We start from the raw sequence: 27,242 nt of genomic DNA on the forward strand, positions 1-27,242 counted from the left end.
TAGAGACCCTGTGCTCTGTCCAATGGATGGCTGCAAGCATCCACTTCTGTATTTGTCAGGCACTGGCAGAGCCTCTCAGGAGACAGTTGTATCAGGCTCCTGTCAACAAGCTCCTGTTGGCATCCACAGTACTGTCTGGGTTTGGTAGCTGTATATGGGGTGGATCCCCAGGTGGGGCAGCCTCTGGATGGTCATTCCTTCAGTCTCTGCTCCACACTTTGTGTCTGTAAATCATACCATGGGTATTTTTTTCTCCTTTCTAAGAAGGATCGAAGTACCTATACTTTGATCTTCCTTCTTTAGTTTCATGTGTTTTGCGAATTGTATCTTGGGTATTGTAAAAGGGAAATTTATGGTCTCAAAAAAGGTATTTTTTTAATTTGCCACATGGCTTCTGCAGTGATAAGCTGCCCACATGGCCTGCTCATCTGAGTCAACCCTATAGCAATGAAATGACAGATGTCACAGCCAAATGGCTTGTTCATCTAGCCACGGTATTTGTTTCAGAGATAGGTTCTCATGATGTAGCCCTGGTTGGTCTGGAACTAGCTCTGTAGACCAGGCTGCCCTCAGAAATCAGGTCTTCCACCTGCCTGTGCCACTCCAGTGTCAGGATGAAAGGTGTGTACCACCAAATTTGACCTCTTCACTGCTTAGCAACACTGAAATCACCAGCCTGTGCTTGCAAATAGACCTTTATTATCATTGAGAAAGAGGACACACAACCCACTCAGTTTTCAAGAGCAGATGTTCAAGGTATATGCCATCAGAAAGCAGGGGCCTTGACGATCTATCATCAACTGAACTATGCTCACATCATCACATAGCAAATTTTTAATGAAGCTGCCAATGGGAAAAAAACAAGATGTCAGTACGCAAGTAGGAGTGAGGTTTATCAACCATAATTAAAGGACTGTCTTTTCATCATAGCCATGAATCTGTTTAAAACTTTTAAATACTGTTTTGTGGCTAGCTGGAGAGATGGTTCATTGGTTAAAGCACTGACTGTTCTTTCAGGGGTCCTAAATTGAAACCACATGTTGACTGACAACCATCTGTAATGCAATCTAATGCCCTCTTCTGCTGTGTCTGAAGACATCTTCAGTGTACTCAAAAACATAAAATAAACAAATGAAAATATATACTTATTTGTCGTGTGTGTGTGTGTGTGTGTGTGCATGTGTGCATGTGCTCGACCATGTGTAAGCCTGTGTGTGTGGTACATGCCTGTGTGTACCTGAGTGGGTACTTGCCTAACTGTGCATGCTGATGTTTGTTCATATATGACAATATACTTGTATGTGTGTGCCTGTGTACCTGCTGACATGGGTGTGTGTGCCTGTGTGTGCCTGTAGGTGTGTGTCCTGGAGTACATGCATATGCTCCGATGTCTGGAGTGCATAGATAATAACTTGTGTGAATAAGATCTCTCCTTTCACCAATAGGTTCCAGAGACTGAACTTGTCAGGCTTGGTGACATTGCTAAGCCATCTCAGGTTAATTGAGTAACTGTGCACATTGGCAAAGGACGACTATCGTCCATAGCGTGAGTTCCAATCCCAGTCCCCTGCAATAGACCTCTGCCCCATTTCTCAATCCTCAGTTGTTCAGAACATTTCCTAGCTTAAGAACAGAGAGAGCATCCGGGTGTGATGCCACGGACCTATAAATCACTTGAAATTAGGAGATGAGGTCAGGGAATTAGAGTTTGAGGCAGTTTGAGGTTAGTCTAAGCTACATAGTAAGACCTTGTCTCAGGAAAAAAACAAAAGTTTTCTTTTAAAATTTTATTTTAAAATTGAATTTTGTTCGCTTAGCCATACTTGGTCCACTCAGAGTGAATATAGCAATGCATCTCCTCCCCACTAGGGGGTGTGGAGATGGTGGGGCACATGTCAATCATTCCATTATTTACTACTGAGGGAAACATCTACTGGATCACTCAGGAGCTAAGTCAGGCCTACCCTGGACAGTTACACGTCCTCCTGCCTGTGGCCTTGTAGACCCTAATGGAAACCTGTCATCCACACCCTTATTCTGCTTTGCATTGAGGTGGTAAAAATCGCACCACTATCTCCCTCCACCTGGCATGCAAAACTCCCTGAAATTTTGGGGTAAAGTTCATTATCAGAGTTCATCCTTTACATGTGAAAGACCCTAAATTCACTCCCCCAGCACAAGAAAGACAAAATACCTTCCCCAAATTGGTAAGTCTACAAAGTCAAAAGCAAATCAAGCCCAAATATATTAACATCCAACCATTTACATTAGATTCACCAAAAACAAGTTTCTAAAATTAAACAAAAAACTTGAAATCAGAGGGACATTCCACCTGATCATCTATAGAATGACAGACCCCCATGACAGGGATGTTTCAGCACATCATAGAAGCCAGAAGGACATTGTAGAGCCCTTTCCAAATCCTGAAGGAGAAGAAACTAATACCAATTTTAAAAACTGAGACTGAGTGAGAGGGAGAAGTTTCAGGAGCTCAAGGCAAGCCTTGAATAAATAGTTAGACTACCCTTAACTGTATAGCAAGTTTCAATCCATTCTGGGGGTATACAAGATGTCTCAAAACAACAAAACACATGTACATCCTCAAACACACACTGACACAGACAGACAGACACACACACACGTTACATGTTACACATCCAAGGTCTTCTTGAGCAAAACAACAAAACCGAAGCTATCACAGTATCAGATTTTAAAATACCTCACAGCAAGCTGCTGTAATCAAAGCAGAATGAATGATCATAGCATCAAACACATGCATCACAGCCTAGGAAGAGAACCTGCACTTTTATCCTTTGTTTGTTTTTTTTTTTTTTTTAAGGACAAGCAATAGACTCTCCAATAAATGGTATCAGGAAGATTCAAAGGCCACCATATTCTTATACCTCTCACTAATCAATAGTTCAATAATTGACTCATAACACATGGAAGGAAAGACTAGATCCGAGACTAGAAAATGACCAAGAGAGAATCTGTAGAAAAAGCCCCATGACTTTGGTCTAGGCAGGAGTGCTCTCTTGACCAGGAACTCCCACGTACCAGCCACCAAAGCAAGAACTGACAAATGGGACTGAATCAAACTACAAAGTCTCCACAGCCCAGTGGAGGAAACAACCAAACAACACACCAAAATGTACCAAACAACCACAACCAATCAAGAGAACTAAGAGAAACCTCACAGAGAGTGAGAAAATTGAAATAAGTTTTCAATTGTGTAGCCCAGATTAGCATTGAATTTGAATGTGGCATGGGCTAGCCCCAAACTTGAGGTAATTCTTCTGCCTTAGTTCCCTGCCTGCTGGAATTATAGCTCTGTGGCACTATGTTCAGAGGGAGAAATATCTTTAAGTAATACATGTAATTTAAATTATATTGCTAACTTTTTAATATGCTGTTGACCCTTGAAATTAAGGGATCCAGGGCAAAAACCTTTAGTCCCAGAACTCTGGAGGCAGAGACAGGTGGATCTCAAGATAGAGTTCATAGCCAGGCTGTTTCCAAGACTGCATATGATACACAGAGCAAACCAAAGAGCGGGGACTCATTTTTTTCTCTTCCTTTTTTTAAAGACATGTGTTAAAGGTGTCTTGCTAAGAGGCAATCAGCATTTGCTTCGGCATCCTGGAAGCAGGATTTGGGGCCTGTACCACCATACCAAGATCACTGAAAATAACTTGGATGAAGGTAAGTAAAACTCAAAGGAAAATTAGCTAAATGGAGATGATGACAGCTCACTGATGAAGCACCCCAAGAAGGGGCTGCACTCAGGAGAACCCACCCATCCTGCCATTAAAGACAAGATATGAGGAAATAGTCCCCTCACTTCAGCAGTGGGCCTGGGACTGTTGAAATAACTCATTGTGCTGAAATCCGAAGAACTAGCAATTCTTTCTTTTCTCTCCCTGCCTTCTTTTCTAATACATAATATCTCTCTCTACAGCTCTGGCTGTCATGGGACTCACTATGTAGACCAGGCTGGCCTCAGACTGACAAGATAGCCACATGACTCTGCTTCTCGAGTGCTGGGATTAAAGGCTTGTGTTATACTTAGCCATTTATTATTTTTCTCTGTTTGTGATGGTTTTGCAATGAACCCAGTCTGGCCACCAAACTTCTTAAGTAGCAGAAGGTGACCATGCACTTCTGGAACCTCCTGCTTCTGCTTCTTAAATATTACACATACACAGCCAATGTCTATTCTGTATGATGCTGGAGATCATAAATTTAGTCCTACATTTTATATAAAGTTCATTTCTGTTTAAAATGCATTCTTATGTAGAATTTTTAGTATGTTTAATGTTATTTTCAATGTATTGGTGTGAAGGTGTCAGTCAGATCCCCTGGAACTGGAGTTACAGACAGGTGTGAGCTGCCATGTGGATGCTGGGGATTGAACCCAAGTCCTCTGGAAGAGCAGCCAGTGCTCTTAACAGCTGAGCCAAGTCTCCAGTCCCAGAAATGTTTTACAATTAATGTCCAGTTTAAGTCAAGAAGCAGAGCTTACCCAAACGATGGCAGATGTCTCCCGTTTTGCAGTCCATAACACCTCCTGAGCAACAGGCTTCTCTCCTCCCACATGTACACATCTAAAGAGCCATCATTACAGGTGACGATGACATGAACGGGGTCCTTCAAAGGACATCCAAATGTGAGTAGGCTGGAGTCAATGTCAGATCAAAAGACAGGGAGAGGGCCTAGGAGATGGCTCATCAGGTAAAGGCACTTGCTGAGCAAACCTGGTGCTCTGAGCCAATGTAAAGATGGAAAGAAAGAGACTAACACCAGGAAGTCTGCCTCTGGACTCTTAAAGTGCTCACGCACAGACAAATGCATATGTGCACACCCCAACAGTATGAAGTTTTAAAAAATGTAAATCTATTTTTAAACCCCCACTGGAGAAGAAACGACCTAAACATACCACTAATAGTCTCACGATCGTTTCTGAGCTGTACTGAAATGTCTGTAGATGGAGACCCTTCATGCTGAAGAGCAAGAGAGAGGATCTAGTTGAACAAACTATCATGCTCTTATCATTGACTCCCATCCATTTTGGGTTCTCATTGTAGTCTTGCAAAGAGAAACTTGCTACCAAATGTCCTGTTCCAAACAAACAGAAAATACAGAGGCAAGTTTTTCAGTCATTTAAGTAAGAGCAATATCCTTAATGCTTTGTGAAAAGCATATCCCTCCTTCCATGGTGTGCCAGGTTAGCCACAGCTACACAGAGAAACCCTGTCTTCAATGTCTAAAAATACAAAACAATGTTAAGCATTTATATCTTACTATGGGAACTTGGGGAGATACATGAGAAATTGGGATTTCTTTTAAAAATTGTTTTTACGTTATTATGTTTGAGTAGGTATTCATGCCAGAAACACACATGTGGGGGTCAGGGGACAACTTGAGGGATTTGGCTCTGTCCTCCATCGTGTGGTACCCCAGGAATTAGGTTGAACTAGGTTGTCAGGCTTGGTAGGGAAGTGTCTCTATTCTCTAAGCCAGTCCTTCTCAACCTTTCTAATTCTTCCTACTGAACTTTATTACAAATCTCATGTGGCATGGGGCAGGGGGTCCTGCCCAGCCATAAAGTTACTTTCATGGCTTTTTCATAATGGTAATATTGCTACTGTTATCAACTGTGATTTAAGTATTTTTGAAAACATAAATTTGTCATAGGGTTCATGACCCATAGGTAGAAAACCACTGGCCTAAGCCATTTTCCACACTTTCTTATAGTTCTTTATTGTTTACATGTGGGGTTTTTTTTTCTTTTGAAACAAGGTCTTACTATGTATCCATGTCTAACCTGATACTCACTGTATACAGCAGACTGTCCTGGAACTGGAAAAGACCAGCCTGTATCACAGCCTGAATGATGGAATTAAAGGTATGCACAATCATGTTTGGTCTTTTATTTTTACTATTTTTTTATTTTATCTGTGTGTGTGTGTGTGTGTGTGTGTGTGTGTGTGTGTGTGTGTATACAGATCTGTGTGAGTGTATGTATGCATGTGCACATGCTAAACCATCTTCTCAGCTCCATCTTTCCATTTGTGAGACAGCAGCCTCTCTGACTCAGTTTTCCTGACTCAGTCTCCTGATTTGGGGTGTGTGCCAATATGTCTGGATTGAGAACTTTCTAAGGTTTACCTTTAACAATTATTTTGTTCCCGATCTCTTCCAGCTTCATATCATATGTTTCAAACCTTGTGACTATGGGGCGACCTCTTCTGGACATCAGTGTTATTCTGTCTTCCCTTCTTGGGGTCCAGAAGGCTCTTTTGCATGAGGAAAATTCAAGAATGGTAGACACTGGGTCAGAGAATTCTGATGTCCTCAGTAAGCTGTTCATGTAAAACACCTGCAGAGAGTATTGCCCAGGGGAGTCAATGAAGAGAAAAATCTCTGCAGCCTGACACATGCACAGTCCGCATGAGGGGCTTCCAAAAGAAACCCAGGAGTGGCCCCATCTGTTCTATACCCAGGACAGGGAAGAACAGTCATTGTTTCCACTCAAGGTCCGAATAACTCACCCTCTCCCTGCCCTTCCCATCATATTCAGAGACAGAATGGAGTCCCTGACTCAGGTCAAAAGGCACCTCACAGACCCTACTGCAATGGATGCCTCAGGCAGAGCTTGGTTAAGTACAGTTTCCCTGTGCACATGATTAGTCCAGGGCACTTCTGGACACTTCCTTTCTTTAAATAAGGCTTTGAGATTATCATAGTGTAACTGAGGCTGCTTTAATAATATATTGACGTATAACTAAATGAATATGCTTGGGCCCTGAGGAGTACTTGGGCTCTGAGCAGACCATCTCTCACCTAAGTACCAGGCACCAGAGGGCTGGCAGTTAAAGAGATAAGGCAGTATATAAAGCATTGGGTTATGGTAGCACTTAGTTGAAATTTGACATGGCATGTCAGCCAGTGATAGAAAATTGCTTTGAGTTCAGGGCCAGCAAAGATGTCTGGGGACTGTTAATTCACCTGCCTTCATCCTTTGGCTAAGCCACATTTCAAGGACACATCATGAATAGATATGTGCCACTATGAATGGACATGTGACTGCTTCCAAGTACATTATTCTTTTCTGACTGTAGGAATGGCTTTTCTTATGATAGGGCTTAAGCGAGGGGGAGTAGTCTGCCTGGATATCCCTGAGAAATCAACCTTCCCACTCTCTCCAGTCTTCATCATTGCTAGAAAAGACCTACCTTTGGATAAATATATGGGTGGTTCTGACTCAGTAAGACCCATTTCTTCTGAGGAGAGCAATCAATTTCATCAAAACCACAAGGGAATACACTGACTGTGGAAATGAGGTGTAAATCTGGAATCCTAAAGATGTAGAGGTTACCCAAGGTATCGCCTGCCTGAAATCAGAGCAGCAGCACGAGGTCAGTGGGGAAAGGTTAAGCATGGAGGAAGCAGTGTTATCTGCTCTGAGATTCACCACTGTGTCTTCAAGTCCAGTAATAAGACCCTAATGAGACCCAAATGAGACCCAGCCTGCCTCACAGAGTGTCTGGATGGATGCCATGAAATAAGGCTCTCTAGGACTGGGGTTTGTCTCAGTAGGTAACTGTGCAGAGAGAGACAGAGACAGAAAGACAGACACAGAGAGACACACACAGAGAGAGAAAAAGAGAGAGGGAGAGAAAGAGACACACAGAGAGAAAGTGTGTGTGTGGGGGGGGGAGGGGTTCAACCCCAGGGCCTCCAATAGTCTCTTCTCACTTCTAAACCTGTTCATAATTCATAGACACACATGTAAGCAAAATAGTCAAACAAACACAAATAATTTTTTTCTTTTGTGTTTCTTCAGACAGGATGTCTCTGTGTAGCCCTGGCTATCCTGGAACTCACTCTGTAGACCAGGCTGGCCTCAAACTCAAGAGAGTCACCTGCCTCTGTGACACGCACCACCATGTCCTAAAGGATTTTTTTTATTACATATTTTCCTCATTTCCAATGCTATCCCAAAAGTCCCCCATATCCTCCCCCCCCCACACTCCCCTACCCACCCATTCCCACTTTTTGGCCCTGGTGTTCCCCTGTACTGGGGCATATAAAGTTTGTGTGTCCAATGGGCCTCTCTTTCCAGTGATGGCCTACTAGCCATCTTTTGATACATATGCAGCTAGAGTCAAGAGCTCCGGGGTACTGGTTAGTTCATAATGTTGTTGCACCTACAGGGTTGCAGATCTCTTTAGCTCCTTGGATACTTTCTCTAGCTCCTCCATTGGGGGCCCTGTGATCCATCCAATAGCTGACTGTGAGCATCCACTTATGTGTTTGCTAGGCCCTGGCCTAGTCTCACAAGAGAGAGCTCAATCTGGGTCCTTTCAGCAAAATCTTGCTAGTGTATGCAATGGTGTCAGCGTTTGGAGGCTAATTATGGGATGGATAGGATTTTTTAAAGAAACTTTTGTAGGACATGGTAGCATATGCCTTTAATCCCAACACTCAGAAGGCAGAGGCAGTCTGATCTCTGTGAGTTAGATTACCCTAGTCTACACAGTGAGTTCTAGTCCAGCCAGGAGTACATAATGAGAGTCTGTCTCAAACACATGAGGTATGGTATATGCAAAGATTTTCCAAGCCCTCAATCACTCCTCCTCAGAACTCACTGGGGCATCAACATTATCCTTTTTTCTCAATATCTGATAAAGTTCTGAATTTTCTCTCTATTGTTCATACCCAAATTCAGATTCAAAAATAGTAAACAATTCAAAGACAAGATGATGTAAAATTACTTAGAAAAATTGTGTGTGTGTTTGTATATGTGTTATATGTATATTTATGCATGTGTATGTAGATTACATATCTGGGAATACATGGAAACCAGAGAAGGAAGCCAGGTATCCGGTTAGATCACTATTCTCCTGATTTCCTGAGAGAGTCTCTTATTGAACCTGGAGCTAGGTTGACTTGAAGCCATCTAGTCCCAGTGACCCTTGTGTTTCCATCCCCAACAACACTGGGGTTACAGACACATTTAGCCACATCCCACTTTTTATGTGAGTATCAGGGATTTGAACTCAGTTCTCCGTGCTTGCACAGTAAACACTGCTACTCACTGAGCCATCTCTCCCCAGATCCCAGGAAAGAATTTTAAAATGATATTTTTAAGAGAATGGCTTAGGGAAATGTACATGAAATAGGTCAAAGGATAAAAGATAGCCATATATATGGTATACTGTGATTGACTCTCAGCAGTTGCAGAGACTCCAAAATGGCAAGTTGACTCAGAGGATAAGAGCATTGACTACCCTTCCGAAGGTCCTGAGTTCAAGTCCCAGCAACCATTAGTGGCTTACAACCACCTGTAATGACATCTGATGCCCTCTTCTGGTGTGTCTGAAGACAGCTACAATGTACTTATGTATAATAATAAAATAAATATTAAAAAAAGATTTGATAGTAATGGGACCTCAACTTGGCAAGTATTCTGTTCTGTGTGACTATTCCAGATGAGGGGGTCACTTACCAAGACAATTGGACCATCCTTAGAAATGACAGTTTTCAGTGATTTGCATGGAGATTCCAGGTTATTAGTCGCCAGAGCTTCCCTATTGTGACAGTCCCACAGTTTGATAGTTGATTGTATATCTACAGTGACCGCAATGTGCATATCAGGGAGGGTAGTCAACAGCTTGATACTTGCTGGCTGTACTGGGCTTACCCAGGTTATAACGCTCTGGGGAACAAGAACATCATCATGTCTTACCAACTCTAGTTCAGCTACTTTCACCCACCAGCTTAATTTGGAAGCCTTGTCCAGACTGGAACCGTTTCTTACTTACAAGGAAAGAATATGAATGTTCAAGATGGTGAGATGGCTCAGCAGGTAAGAGCACTGATTGCTCTTCCAAAGGTCCTCAGTTCAAAGCCCAGCAACCACATGGTGGCTCACAACCAAAGGCAATAAGATCTGATGACCTCTTCTGGTGAGTCTGAACTGTACTTATATATAATAATAAATGAATCTTTGGACCAGAGGAGGCAGGGACTGATTGAACAGAGATGACCAGAGTGAGCAGGGCTAACAGGAACAAGCAGGGTTGACTGTTCAAAGCAGAGGTCCTAAAAATTCAATTCCCAACAACCACATGAAGACTCACAATCATCTGTATAACTACAGTGCACTTATATACATAAAATAGATAAATCTTTTTAAAAATATGAAAGTTCTAAGAATCCCTCACTGAATGTGATAGCACAAGCTGCAAATTCCAGCCCAGGGAGGCAGAGGCAGGAAGGTCACTAGCAGCTTGAGGCCAATACGATCTACAATGTCAAGTTGTAGGCCAATTGGGAGTACGTTACAAGATTATCTCAAAAAGAAAAAGAAACCCAGGGTTAGGGAGATAGTTCAGCAGTTCTGACCACCAGATATTCTAAACCAAAGGACCTGCGTTCAATTCCCAGCACACCCATGGCAGCTCACAACTGTTTATAATTCCAGTTGCAGGGTATCTGACACCATCACACAGACATACCTGCAGGGAGAATACCTATGTACATAAAAATAAAAAGCAACACAAAGAAAACAAACATCTAGATTATTTGGGGCAGGAATGGACAGGTAAACAGGATGCCTGCATTACGCTCAGAGGTGAGCACACACTCACAATACAGACCAGGGAGAAGAACATGGCTGCCAAGATGGCTCAGCAGGGAAGTGCACCTGCCACTGAACCTGATGGCAGGAGTTCAGGCTCCTGGAACCACATGGAAGGGGGGAAACAATTCCCCAAAACAAGTATGAAGAACAATCCCTGGCCCTGTGTTCCAAGCCATTTCACCTTTTACGGACAGTGCAAGCAGGGAGCGTGTTCCTATGGTTACTTCTAGTGAGACTAGGTTTTGTTGGTTGTTGTTGTTGGTTGTTTTTGTTTGTTGTTGTTGTTGTTTGTTGTTTGTTTTGTTTTGGGTTTCTTTTTTATGAGACAGGGTCACTCAGTCACTCTATATACCCCTGGCTCTCCTGGCACTCACTATATAAACCAGGCTGGATTCCAACTCACCTGCCCTTGCCTCCTGAGTGCTAGAGTTAATGGCCTGAGCCACCACTTCTGGCAGTATTAAGTTTTACAACACATGAAACAAACCTATTCACAATGAATCAATTCCAACACTGGTTACTGTAACATCAAATTTTATACAATGCAAATGAGAAAAACATGTTTCTCTACCAGGCTTTCCTTTAGCTTAAAAAAATTCAAGGGACAGAAGAGATGGCTCAGTGTTTGAGAGCAGGGCCTGATCTTCCATAGGTCCTAACTTCAATTCCCACTAATCATATGGTGGCTCACAAACATCTGTAATGGTATTGGTATTTGATGCCATCTTTGGTCGAGCAGATGGAGCAAATAAAATAAGTCTTTTTAAAAATAATCACACACACACACACACACACACTCAACCAGCAGCACCATCAAACACAAAAAGCCAAAACCATAATTTTACTAAAATATTAGAGGCATCAGTCAAGAGAGCCATTTCTAAGCTCTATCTTCATTTTCATGAAAATTATTAATAACTTCTACTTCCCTCTAAATGTAATCTTCCCTTTAAGTCAATCTCTCACTAAAATGTGACTCCTGAACTGACTCCCCTGAAAGGCAACCTGTTGAAGACCTTATTACCATGTAGCACATGACTCAGTCTCTGGAGGTTGAGGTCCTGCTCCACTCCTGGCTCCCTCTGCCAGGTACAATGATGATATACCTCAGGAGCCTGCCTGGCACTTAGGAGACAGAGGAAGGAGGATCCCCATGAGTCCACGGCTAGCCTAAACTCTAGGATAGCCTGATATTGTCCTTAACAGCCTACTACCACCCACCTGCCAAAAACAAACTAAAACTAAAAACCTCAAAACCTCCAACATCAGAATCATCCTGTTCACTATGTTACATTTACAGTTTGCTCTGGGAGGGAATATTTATAAACACTGAGACCCTAACAAAATAAAAACCCTTTTCTTGGGTTTGTTGGGTCAACCCTTAATTTCAGCACTCAGCGGGCAGAGGTAAGCAGATCTGTTGAGTTGGAGGTAGCCTGGCCTACACAGTTCCAAGCCACCTAGATATATAAGGTAAGACCTTCTGCCAGAGAAATAGAACCAACTAACCTCAAGAATGGATTAATGTTCACCATTAGGCTCTATTATCTTTTAAAATACAAAATAGTTGAGAGGGAGAAGAGGTATACGCCCCGATCGGAAGGGCTCTGCCACAGAGCACCTGGGGGAGCCATCTTGGATCCCTCAGTGACTAGTCTGAACAGGTGAGGGTGCAGACTACAGAAGCGACACAGCTTCTGGGACAGACCCTGTTTCAGGCTCCAGACTTACAGGCACCTTCCCTGCCAGAGGAGAGGTGTCTGCCCCCCCCCCCCGCCCGGAGGGCTCTGTTGAGGAGTACCTGGGGGAGCTATCTTGGGTCCCAGATCCCTCAGAGATTAGTCTGTGCAGGTGAGAGTTCAGACTACAGAAGCAACATAGCTTCTGGGACAGGCCCTGTTTTGGGCCTTCATCTTCAACAAGAGGGAGTTTCGAATGCCAGATATCTGTACACCTACCCTGCAAGAGGAGAGCTTGCCTGCAGAGAGGACTCTTATCACTGAAACTCAGGAGAGAGCTACACTCCCAGGTCTGCTGACAGAGGCTAACAGAATCAAAGGAGGAACAAGCTCCAATCAGAGACAACTATAACAACTAACTCCAGAGATTACCAGATGGTGAAAGGCAAACATAAGAATCTTACTAACAGAAACCAAGGCCACTCACTATCAGCAGAACCCAGCACTCCCACCTCAGCCAGTCCTGGATAACCCAATACACCCAAAAAGCAAGACTTGGATTTAAAATCATATCTCTTGATGCTGGTAGAGGACATCAAGAAGGACTTTAATAACTCACTTAAAGAAATACAGGAGAACACTGCTAAAGAGGTAGAAGTCCTTAAAGAAATACAGGAAAACACAACTAAACAGGTGATGGAATTGAACAAAACCATCCAAGACCTAAAAATGGAAGTATATACAATAAAGAAAACCCAAAGTGAGACAACGCTGGAGATAGAAAACGTAGGAAAGAAATCTGGAACCATTGATGCAAGCATCAGCAACAGAATACAAGAGATGGAAGAGAAAATCTCAGGTGCAGAAGATTCCATAGAGAACATGGGCACAGCAATCAAAGAAAATGGAAAATGCAGAAAGATCCTAACTCAAAACATCCAGGAAATACAGGACACAATGAGAAGACAAAACCTATGGATAATAGGAGTAGATGAGAATGAAGATTCTCAACATAAAGGGGCAGCAAATATCTTCAACAAAATTATAGAAGAAAACTAACCTAAAGAAAGAGATGCCCATAAACATACAAGAAGCCAACAGAACTCCAAATAGACTGTACCAGAAAAATTCCTCCCAACACATAATAATCAGAACAACAAATGAACTAAATAAAGATAAAATATTAAAAGCAGTAAGGGAAAAGGGTCAAGTAACATATAAAGGCAGGCCTATTAGAATTACACCAGACTTCTCACCAGAGACTATGAAAGCCAGAAGATTGTGGACAGATGTTATGCAGACCCTAAGAGAACACAAATGCCAGCCCAGGCTACTATACCCAGCCAAACTCTCAATTACCACAGATGGAGAAACTAAAGTATTGCATGATAAAACCAAATTCACACATTATCTTTTCACGAATCCAGCCCTTCAAAGGATAATAAAGGGAAAACACCAACACAAGGATGGAAACTACACCATAGAAAAAGCAAGACAGTAATCCTTCAACAAACCTAAAAGAAGACAGCCGCAAGAACAGAATCCCAACTTTAACAACAAAAATAACAGGAAGCAACAATTACTTTTCTTTAATTTCTCTTAACATCAATGGACTCAATTCCCCAATAAAAAGGCATAGACTAATAGACTGGCTACACAAACAGGACCCAACATTTTGATGCTTACAGGAAACCCACCTCAGGGAAAAGGACAGACACCACCTCAGAGTGAAAACAATTGCTGGAAAACAATTTTCCAAGCAAATGATCCAAAGAAACAAGCTGAAGTAGCCATTCTAATATCGAATAAAATTGACTTCCAACCCAAAGTTATCAAAAAAGACAAGGAGGTGGACTTCATTCATACTCAAAGGTAAAATCTACCAATATGAACTCTCAATTCTGAATATCTATGCTCCAAATAAAAGGGCAGCCACATTCATTAAAGAAGCTTTAGTAAAGCTCAAAGCACACATTGCACCTCACACAATAATAGTGGGAGACTTCAACACCCCACTCTCACCAATGGACAGATCCTGGAAACAGAAACTAAACATAGACACATGGACACTAACAGAAGTTATGAAACAAATGTATTTAATTGATATCTACAGAACATTTTATCCTAAAACAAAAGGATATACCTTCTTCTCAGCACCACATCGTACCTCTTCCAAAATTGACCAAAATTGAGTCACAAAACAGGACTCAACAGATACAAAAATATTGAAATTGTCCCATGCATCCTATCACCTCGGACTAAGGCTGATCTTCAACAACAACATAAATAGAAAGCCAACATTCATGTGGAAACTGAACAACACTCTACTCAATGATACCTTGGTCAAGGAAGGAAGAAAGAAAGAAATTAAAGACTTTTTAGAGTTTAATGAAAATGAAGCCCCAACATACCCAAAATGTATGGGACACAATGATGGCTAAGGGGAAAAGAATCATAGCCCTGAGTGCCTCCTAAAAGAAACTAGAGAGAGCATATACTAGCAGACTGACAGCACACCTAAAAGCTCTAGAACTAAAAGAAGCAAATTCACCCAAGAGAGTATACAGCAGGAAATAATCAAACTCAGGGGTAAAATCAACCAAGTGGAAACAAAAAGAACTATTCAAAAAATTAACCAAACCAGGAGCTGGTTCTTTGAGAAAAATCAACAAGATAGATAAACCCTTAGCCAGACTAACGAGAGGGCACAGGGACAGTATCCTGATTAACAAAATCAAAACATGAAAAAGGAGACATAACAACACAACCTGAGGAAATCCAAAACATCATCAGATCCTACTACAAAAGGCTATACTCAACAAAACTAGAAAACCTGGATGAAATGGACAACTTCCTAGACAGATATCACTTACCAAAATTAGATCATTAATTTGATCCCGATTTAAACAGTCCCATTTCCCCTAAAGAAATAGAAGCAATCATCAATAGTCTCCCAACCAAAAAGAGTCCAGGACCAGATGGGTTTACTGCAGAGTTCTATCAGACCTTCAAAGAAGACCTAATTCCAACTCTTCTCAAACTATTCCAGAAAATAGAAACAGAAGGTACCCTACCCAATTCATTCTATGAAGCCACAATTACTCTGATACCTAAACCACACAAAGATCCAACAAAGAAAGAGAACTTCAGACCAATTTCCCTTATGAATATCCATGCAAAAATACTCAATAAAATCCTCGCAAACTGAATCCAAGAACACATCAAAATGATCATCCATCATGACCAAGTAGGCTTCATCCTTCAGATGCAGGGATGGTTTAATATAAGGAAATCCATCAAAATAATTCACTATATAAACAAACTGAAAGACAAAAACCACATGATCATCTCGTTAGATGCTGAGAAAGCATTTGACAAAATCCAACACCCCTTCATGATAAAAGTTTTAAAGAGATCAAGAATTCAAAGCCCATACCTAAACATAATAAAAGCAATCTACAGCAAACCAGTAGCTAATATCAAACTAAATGGAGAGAAACTTGAAGTAATCCCACTAAAATCAGGGACTAGACAAGGCTGCCCACTTTCTCTCCACCTATTCAATATAGTACTTGAAGTTCTAGCCAGTGCAACTCGACAACAAAAGGACATAGAGGGGATACAAATTGGAAAGGAAGAAGTCAAAATATCACTATTTGCAGATGATATGATAGTATATATAAGTGACCTCAAAAATTCTACCAGAGAACTCCTAAACCTGATAAACAACTTCAGTGCAGTAACTGGATATAAAATCAACTCAAACAAATCAATGGCCTTTCTCTACACAAAGGATAAATGGACTGAGAAAGAAATTAGGAAACAACACCCTTCAAAATAGTCAAAAATAATATAAAATACCTTGGCGTGACTCTAAGGAAATGAAAGGTCTGTATGATAAGAACTTCAAGTCTCTGAAGAAAGAAATTGAAGAAGATCTCAGAAGATGGAAAGATCTCCCATGTTCATGGATCAGCAGGATTAATATAGAAAAAATGGCTATCCTGCCTAAATCAATGTACAGTTTCAATGTAATCCCCATCAAAATTCCAACTCAATTCTTCACTGAGATAGAAATGGCAATTTGCAAATTCATCTGGAAAAATAAAAAACCTAGGATAGCAAAAACTATTCTCAACAATAAAAGAACCTCTGGTGGAATCACCATGCCTGACCTGAAGCTGTACTACAGAGCAATTGTGATGAAAACTGCATGGTACTAGTACAGCGACAGACAGGTAGATCAATGGAATAGAATTGAAGAACCAGAAATGAATACACACACCTATGGTCACTTGATCTTTGACAAGGGAGCTAAAACCATCCAGTGGGAAAAAAGACAGAATTTTCAACAAATGGTGCTGGCACAACTGGCGGTAATCATGTAGAAGAATTCGACTTGATCCATTCCTATCTCCTTTTACAAAGCTCAAGTCTAAGTGGATCAAAGACCTCAACATAAGACCAGAGATACTGAAATTAATAGAGGAGAAAGTAGGGAAAAGCCTCGAAGATATGGGCAAAATTCCTAAACAGAACAGCAATGGCTTGTGCTGTAAGATTAAGCATTGACAAATGGGACCTCATAAAATTGCAAAGCTTCTGTAAGGCAAAAGACATTGTCAATTAGACAAAAAGGCCACCAACAGATTGGGAAAGGATTTTTACCAATCCTAAATCTGATAGGGGACTAATATCCAATATATACAAAGAGCTTAAGAAGCTGGACTCCAGAAATTCAAATAACCCCATTAAAAAATGAGGTTCAGAGCTAAACAAAGAATTTTCAACTGAGGAATACCAAATGGCTGAGAAGCACCTGTAAAAATGTTCACCATCCTTAATCATCAGGGAAATGCAAATCAAAACAACCTTGAGATTCCACCTCACACCAGTGAGAATGGCTAAAATCAAAAACTCAGGTGATAGCAGATGCTGGAAAGGATGTGGAGAAAGAGGAACACTCCTCCACTGGTGGGATTGCAAGCTTGTACAACCACTCTGGATGTCAGGCTGGAGGTTCCTCAGAAAATTGGACATAATACTTCCGGAAGATCCAGCAATATCTCTCCTGGGCATATACCCAGAAGAAGTTCCAACTGATTATAAGAACACCTGCTCCACTATGTTCATAGCAGCCTTTTTATAATAGCCAGAAGCTGGAAAGAACCCAGATGTCCCTCAACAGAAGAATGGATACAGAAAATGTGGTACATTTACACAATGGAGTACTACTCAGCTATTAAAAACAATGGATTTATGAAATTCTTGGACAAATGGATGTATCTGGAGGATATCATCCTTAGTGAGGTAACCCAATCACAAAAGAAGTCATTAGATATGCACTCACTGATAAGTGGATATTAGCTCAGAAACATAGAACACCCAAGATACAATTTGCAAAACACAAGAAAATCAAGAAGAAGGAAGACTAGCGGGTGGATACTTCATTCCTCCTTAGAATAGGGAACAAAATACCCATAAAATGAGTTACAGAGACAAAGTTTGGAGCTAAGATGAAAAGATGGACTATCCAGAGAATATCCCTCCCAGGGATCCATCCCATAATCAGCCACCAAACCTTGACACTATTGCATATGCCAGAAAGATTTTGCTGAAGGGACTCTGGTATAGCTGTCTCGTATGAGGCTATGCTAGTGCCTGGCAAATACAGAAGTGGATGCTCACAGTCATCTATAAGGTGGAACACAGGGCCCTCATTGGAGATGCTAGAGAAAGCACCCAAGGAGCTGAAGGGGTCTGCAACCCTACAAGTGGAACAATAATATGAACTAACCAGTACCCCCAGAGCTCATATTTCTAGCTGCATATGTAACAGAAGATGGCCTAGTCGGGCCCTTGGTATTGCAAACTTTATATGCTCCAGTACAGGGGAATGCCAGGACCAAGAAGCGGGAGTGGGTGGGTAGGGGAGCAGGGCGGAGGGAGGGTATAGGGAACTTTCAGGATAGCATTTGAAATCTATATAAAGAAAATATCTAATAAAAAATAAATAAATACATAAAATTAGTTGAGAGAACAAAGGGAAATCAGAAAAACACATTGAGGTTCCAGCATTCACCTGGTTGTCTCTTACAATGGCTCAGCAGCTGGCCATCTCACAAGTCAGAGTACACAAGAGAAAAAACTCTTGCATAAACCAGCAGGGACTACACAGTGGAAATCTGATGTCACAACACTGAGACAAGCCAGGAGTAATGTCCTCAAGAACCACAGGCATGGCCCATCCTGTGTTCTTTCCCACTGGTACTAGGGTCCCCACCACCCCTCTCTCGGGGCATCATATATGACCCTAGCACTCACAAAAGCATAGAGAACAGAGATTATCTACCTACACAGCTGTGCTGCAGCCAGGTCAAGAGATGCTGCCAGAAATCTAGCCCTGTTTCCTCCTCTAAAACACACAGCTCAGGAAGGTCCCAGGAGAACTATGTTCAGTGCAAGCCAATCCCTTTATGTTTAGCTCTTGGGGTAGGTACCCCAAATCCTAGTAGACACTATCAGACAAAGAAGAATGTGTGAAGAGTTGTGTCAATTTCTCTACCACCCAAGAGAGCACAGGTCCACTGTGCTGCCCAGTAAAGAAGTGGGGGCTCATTCTCCTAGTGCCACAGCCAATGAGATGTGTCCCTACTACCACATGTGGTGAATTGAGAAATGGCAACACCCCTGCATCCATGCAAGCTGATTGCCTCTAAGCACATCCACTGAGTATTTCCCTAATCAGTCATCAATGTGGGAGGACTCAGCCTACAGTAGGCAGTGCTACTGCCAGGCTGGTGGTCATGGGTAGTATAAGAAAACTAATTGAAGAAATCATGGAAAGGGAACCATAAAGAATGACCAACCCTCCATGGCCTCTGCTTCAGTTTATGCCTCAGCCTCCTCTGATGGACTATAACTTGTGAGTCGTTTCCTCCAAGTTACTTTTTTGGCCATAGCCTTTTACACAGCAACAGAAAGCCCACTAACCCACAAACTTGTAGCCAACCTGTATTATGTGGTAATTGTTAGTTCTCAAGACTCTACAAATATCCAGAAATGAGATCAAGCTGGGTTATGGGATTTGTGACTCTCATATGAAAGTCATTATTCCTCAGGAACTTATGAAACCAGTTCCCATCTGCCAAAGAGAACTTTAGCCTTGTTTTTGCTACTGTCATAATGTTGCAATGTACTCTCTTTATTTACTAGATACATTCTAGAACAAATAAACACAGATTGTCTAACTCAGATATGCTTAATAGATACTGGCTTTCAATCTTGTCAGAAATCTGCTAAATGTAATGTTAAATGTTTTAGCTTACTATAATAGACAGAGACTCCCAAATCCTGACAATGGTCCCCTCACCGCCCAAGGTCTCTGAGTGATATGGAACAGTGACAAGACTACATAGAGTGTGATATGACAACAACAGAGAATCACTGTTCCATTGCCATGCCTGATGCCAAGGCTTGTCCTACACTGTGGAGAAACAGAGGATACCCAGGGAGTTAAATGTCTCATATTGCCTAAGACAAGTGAGTCATTTCTTTCACATCCTTCCCCCACAGGAAAAAGGTTCTCGTCCTCTGGGCCTGATGGCCAGACTACCTCTGCCAGAGTCAAGATGGACTTGTCCACTGCAGGTCCCACTAGATGGATGACTCTACTGTCTCCAAGGAAAACAACTGAACTGACAAGGTAACCAGCGCTGTGGCCCTTAGGGGCCTAGACTTTTCTCACTCACCACAGAACATTCTTACCCTCCTCCAAGGTCATTACTTCCTGGACATCCCCCCTCATAAATAACACTAACTTGTCATTCCTTTTGTCTTCTGTTTCAGATCCTGACCTCGGCCTACCAACTCCTTAATGTCACACAACCTGGCCACTTTAAAGATTGCTGGCTATGTGTACCCCCTGGAATTAACTCACAATTGCCACTTACAGCTTTTCTGATGACTCTGTCAAGTAAACTTACATCACCTTGTACCAGCTGCCCCAACTCGTTGCTACAACACCATACCTTTTCTACATCATTCTTAATTATAGACTTAAGGTGTTTTTCATGATAAACTATACAATCAACTATCATTTTCACATGGTCAAATTTTCAAGTTTCCTTTACTTATCTTTTAAATTTAAGTTAAAATGTTTCACTATGCTAAATTCATGTATAGACATAGATATAGATGATATAGATATAGATTCAGTCTCCCAGATAAAAGTAAAAAGCCCTTATTACTTCTGTTCTGTGAAAGGTTTTGGTCGTCCCTAAATTCATCATAAAGTGTGTTCCTGCTGTTAACAGATTTATCTTATTTGTTAACTTATGAGCTCCAGAAAAACCCACTCAGATTCAACTCTCATGGCACACACAGAATCTATCGAGGAAAATACACCTGCCAATCAATAGCCTACGTTCCTACCTGTTGTCTATTCCAGAGGGTTGGATTCCTCTCCTACTGCCTGGGATTGGGAGTCCTCTCACCCCAACCACCAAGACCTAACGGTTTCTAATGTACACCTGAGAACATTTCTTTTTCTCCCAAAAGCATTTGACTTTTATTCTCTTCCTCAAATATACATAAGTGTTCCAGCACCTTGTTATGTCCAGGTGTTTACTCAAAATCTACATCCAGGACAGCTCCAGAGAAGCAACCCACAGATGCATCAGCGCCTGCTCTCACAGACACGGATGCTTCTACTGGACCTGCTCCTTCCTACCCACAGATGGTACCACAGATCCTGCACAGCAAGGAAACAAGAGACTCTCCTAAGACTAGACCAACACCCCATCCCCATTTTCTTAGTTTTTCCAGACATGTGGCCCCAAAGTCAGCAAGAAGCAACCTAAGCTCACAATGACACTATTCCTGATTCACCTTTGCCTCTTTCTACTTTCTCCTTTTTAAAATTAAACCAAAATGGACAAATGTTAGCATTCCTTCTGGGCTCCAACCAACAGTTACATGGAAACAGCCAAGGAGGCCTGGCTTGCTTAAAAAGGGGCTGTTTGGTCCATACTCCCTCTTTCTGACCTTTCTGTTTGAATCTTTTCTTTCACTAACCCATTGTTCCCTCTTTCCTCTTACCCCTTCCCTCTCCCTCTCCACATTTTCTAACCTGCCTCTCCTTTCCTCTCAACATTTCTCCCCTTTTCCCTTTCTATCTTTCTCTGCTCTACTCCCTTCTCAACTCCACTTCCAATGCCCTAAATAAACTCTATTCTACACTATACCCAGCATATGTCTGGTACCTCAGTGGAAGAGATGCCTCACCATGGGCCTGCCCACTGAGGCCCCCTTCGACTTCATGATTCTCTACTCTACAAAACATTTCCTGGTCTTAAACACACAACACAATCTACTTCCTTCTCTGTTTGCTTTGGACACTTCTAGACTTCTCTGGTCATTCTCTCATATCTACAATAAAAATCTTAATCATATCAAGGAACAGTAATGTCAGCAGTTTCTTTACTGTACACCCACAAATAGGGTGAAAATAACCAAAGCAGTTCCAGCAAAATCAGGAACAAGTATATCCACACTTTCTACTCTCATTCAACATGGTATTGTTTTAGCTAGAATAATAAAACAAGAGAAACAAAGAAGAGGGAGGCCAAGAGGAGAGAGAAGCCAGCGTTTCCTCATTTGCAGGCACTATGAGCTTGTATTAGAGATCCTAAGAATCCTCTGAAAACTCTTAGAACTGCTAAACTTCCAGAAAATTGACAGGTTGCAATGTTATCATGAAAAAAAATATCACCACCCTTCCTATAGAGTAATAAACAAAGTAAAGAAGGAACAGGGAAGCCTTCTAATTCAGAGCAGCCTCAAACACCACCCTGAAGGGGCCTGGTGAACAGGGTATATGCTTTTGATTCCAAGCAGGCATAGTTTGGTAGATCTCAAAGTTCAAAGCCAGCCTCATCTACAGAGCAAGTTTCTCCCAGGGCTCTTACACAGTGAAACACTGTTTCAAACCAAAAAAACCCAAATAAACAAAAGCAAACCAACAACAAACTCTGGAGTAAGGGACCAGAGTGATTGTTCAGCAGTACAGAGTAATTAATGTTCTTATAAAGGACCCTAGTTGAGTTCCCAAAGCCTATACAACACCTCATAGCCTCTGGCCTCTGCCAGTCAGCACCAACCATAAACTAACACAGACACACACATATATAAAATCAAAAATATATATTAAAAAAAGAATACCTAGCAGTAAACCCAACCTTGGATAAGAACAATCTCTATGATGAAACACTGAGAATCCTTGCAGCGATGGCTTAGCAGAGGACCCAAGTTCAGTGTCCGCAGCCCCAGTGCCCACAGCTTACAATCATCTGCAACTACAGTTTATAAGGGACCTGACACCCTCTTGTGACGTCCACAGGCAGCAGACACATATGGATTACACATACATATATGCACAGAAAACACTCATACATAGAAAACAAATCTAAAAATAAAAAAGTAAGAAGAGGGGAAATCAGGTGTGGTAATGCAAATCTTTGACCAAAGCACATGGGAAGCCAAGGAAGGTAGATCTATCTGGGGACTTCGGGACAGCCAGGTCTGTACAGGGGGATCCTGTCTCATCATCACCAATAACAAAAAGATGAAATTAAAATTCATATGAGAGTAACACTTGCTAACATTGACCAGACTCACCTCGTTAATATCCCAGGTAGAAATCTTGTTCTTGGAACTCACCATACAGACAACAGACTTGCCTTGTCCGTTTCTTGTTAAGGCACAGCCTGAGATGTAACATGCATATCCCCGAACACCTGCAGGGAAACCCCAGTAAGATATGGACACCAAACAGTTGAAGGACGACACAAACCAAAGAAGGAGTTTCATTTCCCTCTACTTTGTAAAAGGCTTGGAAAAAGCTGTGGAAAGGGTGAAGGCAGAAGCAGCCAAACACACTGCAGGCTGGGCATTTGTTCAGGTGCATTGACTCTTTAATCTGTTTCTATAGTTACAAAATGGGTACTGGCAGCTGGGGCCGTAACTCTGTAGGCAGAGTGGTCAGTTTTGTTTATAGAGGCCTATAAACCATAACTCAGTACTTATTGGGAGGCAGGAGGATCCAAAGTTCAAGGTCATTGGTGTTTGTTACCTGAAGGGTTTGAGGTCTTCCTGTGATACATGAGATCCTGTCTAAGAAGGAAAGAAAGGAAGGAAAATCGAAAGAAAGAGAAGATGGAAGGAAGGAAGGAAGGAAGGAAGGAAGGAAGGAAGGAAGGAAGGAAGGAAAGGAGGGAAGGAAGGAAGGAAGGAAGGAAGGAAGGAAGGAAGGAAGGAAGGAAGGAAGGAAGGAAAGGAAAGGAAAGGAAAGGAAAGGAGGGAGGGAGGGAGGAAGGGAGGGAGGGGGAGAGGGAGGGAGGGAGGGAAGGAGGGGGAGAGGGAGGGAAGGAGGGAGGGAGGGAGGGGAAGAGGGAAGGAGGGGGAGAGGAGAAATAAAGAGAAAAAGAAAGAAAAGGAAAGACAAATCATGTATCATTCCTAGTGAAGGCAAGCAGAAGTTCTTGATTTTAGGCCAGCCTCATCTACAGATGAAATTCCAGACTAGCCATGACTATAGAGTGAGGCCTTATCTCAAAAGAAATCGAAAAGATAAGATTCTTCCCTTCAAGAAAACAGATTCCACAAAGTTGTCTTCTGACATACACACATTGTGCCCTGTACCAAATCAAATACAGAAATACTAAAAATAATAAATGTAAAAAACTTAAAAACATTATCTCCATCAGAAAACTGTTCTGAGGAAGTTTTTTTGAAAAAGATAAACACTAAAGCCTATTTGGTGATTTCCCCAGTAAATTCTCTCTACACTCTGGGAAGGGTACAGAGCCTTCAGGGAAAGGGAACGATAGGGCTGGTTTTACGATGTTGAGCAACCACTCAGCAGATCACAGATTGGTTCCATGGCTGTGCTGGCACAGCTGCCCCATCCTGTTAAACCACAATTCCCTTCCTCTTATTAAAGAGAATGCAGGACTACACAGACTGGGAAAAACCAAGTGGGGTCTCTTCTAGGTATTCAAGCCCATACCACACTCCAAAGGAATTTCCTTGTAAGTGAAATCTTTTGGCTTTGCCCGGGACTTGGCCTGTTCTTGCCATGTTCGGTAAACAAAGAACTGCTTCCATGTCTCTGTGCCCAGGAGCTGTAGGGTAACCATGTCACAGAAGAGCCATCTTTCCTGACACAACTTCCTGCAATACACAGTTGCAATTCCATCAGGCTGACCCCAGTCACCTTACTTTAAAGCCATGGTTACAGTGAGCAAACAAATTCACTAACCATCCTCACGCAGCAGAGGCCCAGGCCCAGAATCAGAAGGCCTCTTCTTCCCTCTCTGCCCCATCTTGTCCCCTCCTCCCATTCCACCCTGCCCCTCTCCTTACCTCCACAGGAAACCATTGCTTGCAAGTGCATTCCAGTTCTATGAGAGAGAAAAAATTCCTTAAACCAACAACCACCTCCCTCTCCTGAACTCAATTTGTTCTGGGTTGGGCCTACACAGGTTAATAAAACACAGTCCTAGCTCTCAGCATGGAGAGACCTACCCCAGCCAACACAAGTCACCTTGTGAGGGCTCAGAGGAAGGAGGGCCAGGCTCAAAGGTCTGACATGGAGTCTCAAGAATGGCAAGTATCAGCTGCACACCTCCGGAGGGCAGCCTGTTCGTTTCTTTTGACAGAATGTTATTATCACTGTTATTGTGAATTAAGGTTTCTAGTAGCCTGGCCTGGTTTTAAATTCCTTTCATTCAGTTTGCCCCAAATTCCTGATCATCTTGCTTCCACCTCACAAGGGCTTCAATTACAGTCCTAAACCACCACTCCTGACTCATTTAACCAGATTTGAGGTCTTCAGGGTGGATAATGCTCACCCATGTCCGCTAGATATATCTGCTTGCTATTCTGTAGGATGGAGCTCCTGTTGGTCAAGAAAAGCAGCTGAGTCCCAGAGAAACTTACATGTCAGAGCTGAGTTGACAGGTCTGAATAAGGTAAGTTTAAGTAGGGAGGGATGGAGGGAAGGAAGGAAGGAAGGAAGCAAGCAAGCAAGCAAGCAAGCAAGCCAGGCTGTGAGAGTGTGGTGCTGGAGTAGCCGAGACTCCAAGACTGAGTGGGAAAGGTCAAAGGGCCTTATGTAGGATGCACCCAAGGGAGGAGTTCAGCCAAGGAGCTTTTACCTTGTTCACTTGGGCAACCTGAAGCAAACTGTAGGCATCCAGATAGGAGAAGATTTCCATCATTGGCAAACTAGACAAATGGACCTCCATTTTATGTGGCCTAAGTCCACACTGACTCTCCTTTCTCCTCCCCAGCTTGCTCCGATTTTAAAGACTTGGCCAAAGATTTAGCAGGATTGCCAACCACAGCTCATCCGGCTTTGACTGGAGCAAGCTGCAGCTGTGTAGACTCTCAGCCTGTCCCCCTCCCCCCTCTCACTGGTGCCAGATGCACTCAGCTGAGAGCGCTCACACCTGAACTCACTCCACAGTGATTTTCACTGCATAGATGAGCTCAACAACCACTTCCTGGCACTGTGGAGACTAAAAGGACATGATCTGGGGCAGCCCTGATTGATGATGTACTTGTCAGAACTTTCTAGAAAATACTGAGTAACACACTAATTTTCAACAGGTTCAACTGCTTATGTGAAGTCCTTTAGGTTGCTGCAAATTCCTGGTGTAGGGACTCTGGTTTCCCTGTTCCTGTCTACCTTGAGAACTGAGTTAGATCAGCAGGACCCACCTCTCTGTTGCCTGCACAGCCTCTGAGATCATGTGTTTGTGTACTTAAATTTCTATTAGACAGTGGCAACAAAGAAGACAGCTAATATTTACTGCTAATCTCTGCACATGGATGCTCATGTGCACTGCAGCATATAGGCACTTTTACATGTACTGAACCTGATTCCTGGACAGCCTAAGGGGAAAGAATGAGACTTTGTTTCAAAAAAAGAGTAAAAGCAACATGCTGATTTTACTCATGCTGAGTATATTACTAACTAGAAATCAGAATGTATTTTCATTCTAAAATTACCTTCTGTGCATCCACAGGTAGAGTTTATGTCCTGGACCTTTGGTAACTTTGCTACTTTGTCCTTTAAGACAATAATTCGAGGAACCCAGCACTACAATAGAGTGCACTCAGACATACACCATGGACATATGCACGTATACATACCTAGACATACACACATACAAAATGATTATATAAGACACAGTTTAAACTATGCTCTCTACTGATTCAGATTGAAAATAATTTTGAGGACTGCAGACCCCACCATTGGATTTGCTACTACAGAATTGGATGTTAGAATGTGAAGCAACTGCAACCAGCAAAACCAAAGCAGCTGCAGAGGGGACTCAGGCCACAGTCCAGGCCCTGAAAGGAGCCAGAGACCTCGCTGTGCTTCACGTTCTCAGTTTTCACCTTTCTTTCTCTTTCTTCTTTTCTTACCTTCTTTCTTTCTCTCTCTCTCTCTTTCTTTCTTTCTTTCATTTCTTTCTTTTTCTTTCTTCTCTTCTTTGATTTTGAGACAGGTTTTCACTCTCTACCCCTGAATGACCAGCCTGGATCTTGATATATAATACAGGCCTCAAACTTGGAGATCTGTCTATCTCTGCCTCCCAAATGGATGGGATGAAAGATGTGTGCCACAATGCCTGGCTTTGACCTTTCTGTTTGCTGAGCCAGAGGATGGGCCTGGCTTCTTTCTCTGAGTGACTGATTTAGATGTTCAAATGCAGAGCTGTTGTAACTCCTTATAACAGACATGAGGCATTGCTACCCTAGAAACCTAAACAATGGATATTATCCATTCATAATGAAGATCTGATTAATTTTACAATGTGTAATTGATTAAGCTGTGCCTGTTTGTG

General features: G+C 42.2%; 1 protein-coding gene across 1 annotated transcript; it reads right to left on the reverse strand.

Moving 5' to 3' along the window:
- Positions 1 to 730: 730 nt before the first annotated feature.
- Positions 731 to 25,634, reverse strand: LOC110288796 (F-box/WD repeat-containing protein 15-like). Its single transcript, XM_021155046.2, is given in 11 exon segments — positions 731 to 751; positions 753 to 843; positions 4,523 to 4,647; positions 4,937 to 5,115; positions 6,169 to 6,379; positions 7,236 to 7,394; positions 9,512 to 9,721; positions 23,005 to 23,123; positions 24,395 to 24,558; positions 24,751 to 24,788; positions 25,545 to 25,634. Coding segments are annotated over 11 exon segments (1,407 nt in total).
- Positions 25,635 to 27,242: the final 1,608 nt, after the last annotated feature.

This window comes from Mus caroli, unplaced genomic scaffold (genome assembly GCF_978045245.1).
Source record: "Mus caroli unplaced genomic scaffold, Mus_caroli_1 scaffold_11, whole genome shotgun sequence".
Taxonomy (NCBI): Eukaryota; Metazoa; Chordata; class Mammalia; order Rodentia; family Muridae; genus Mus; species Mus caroli.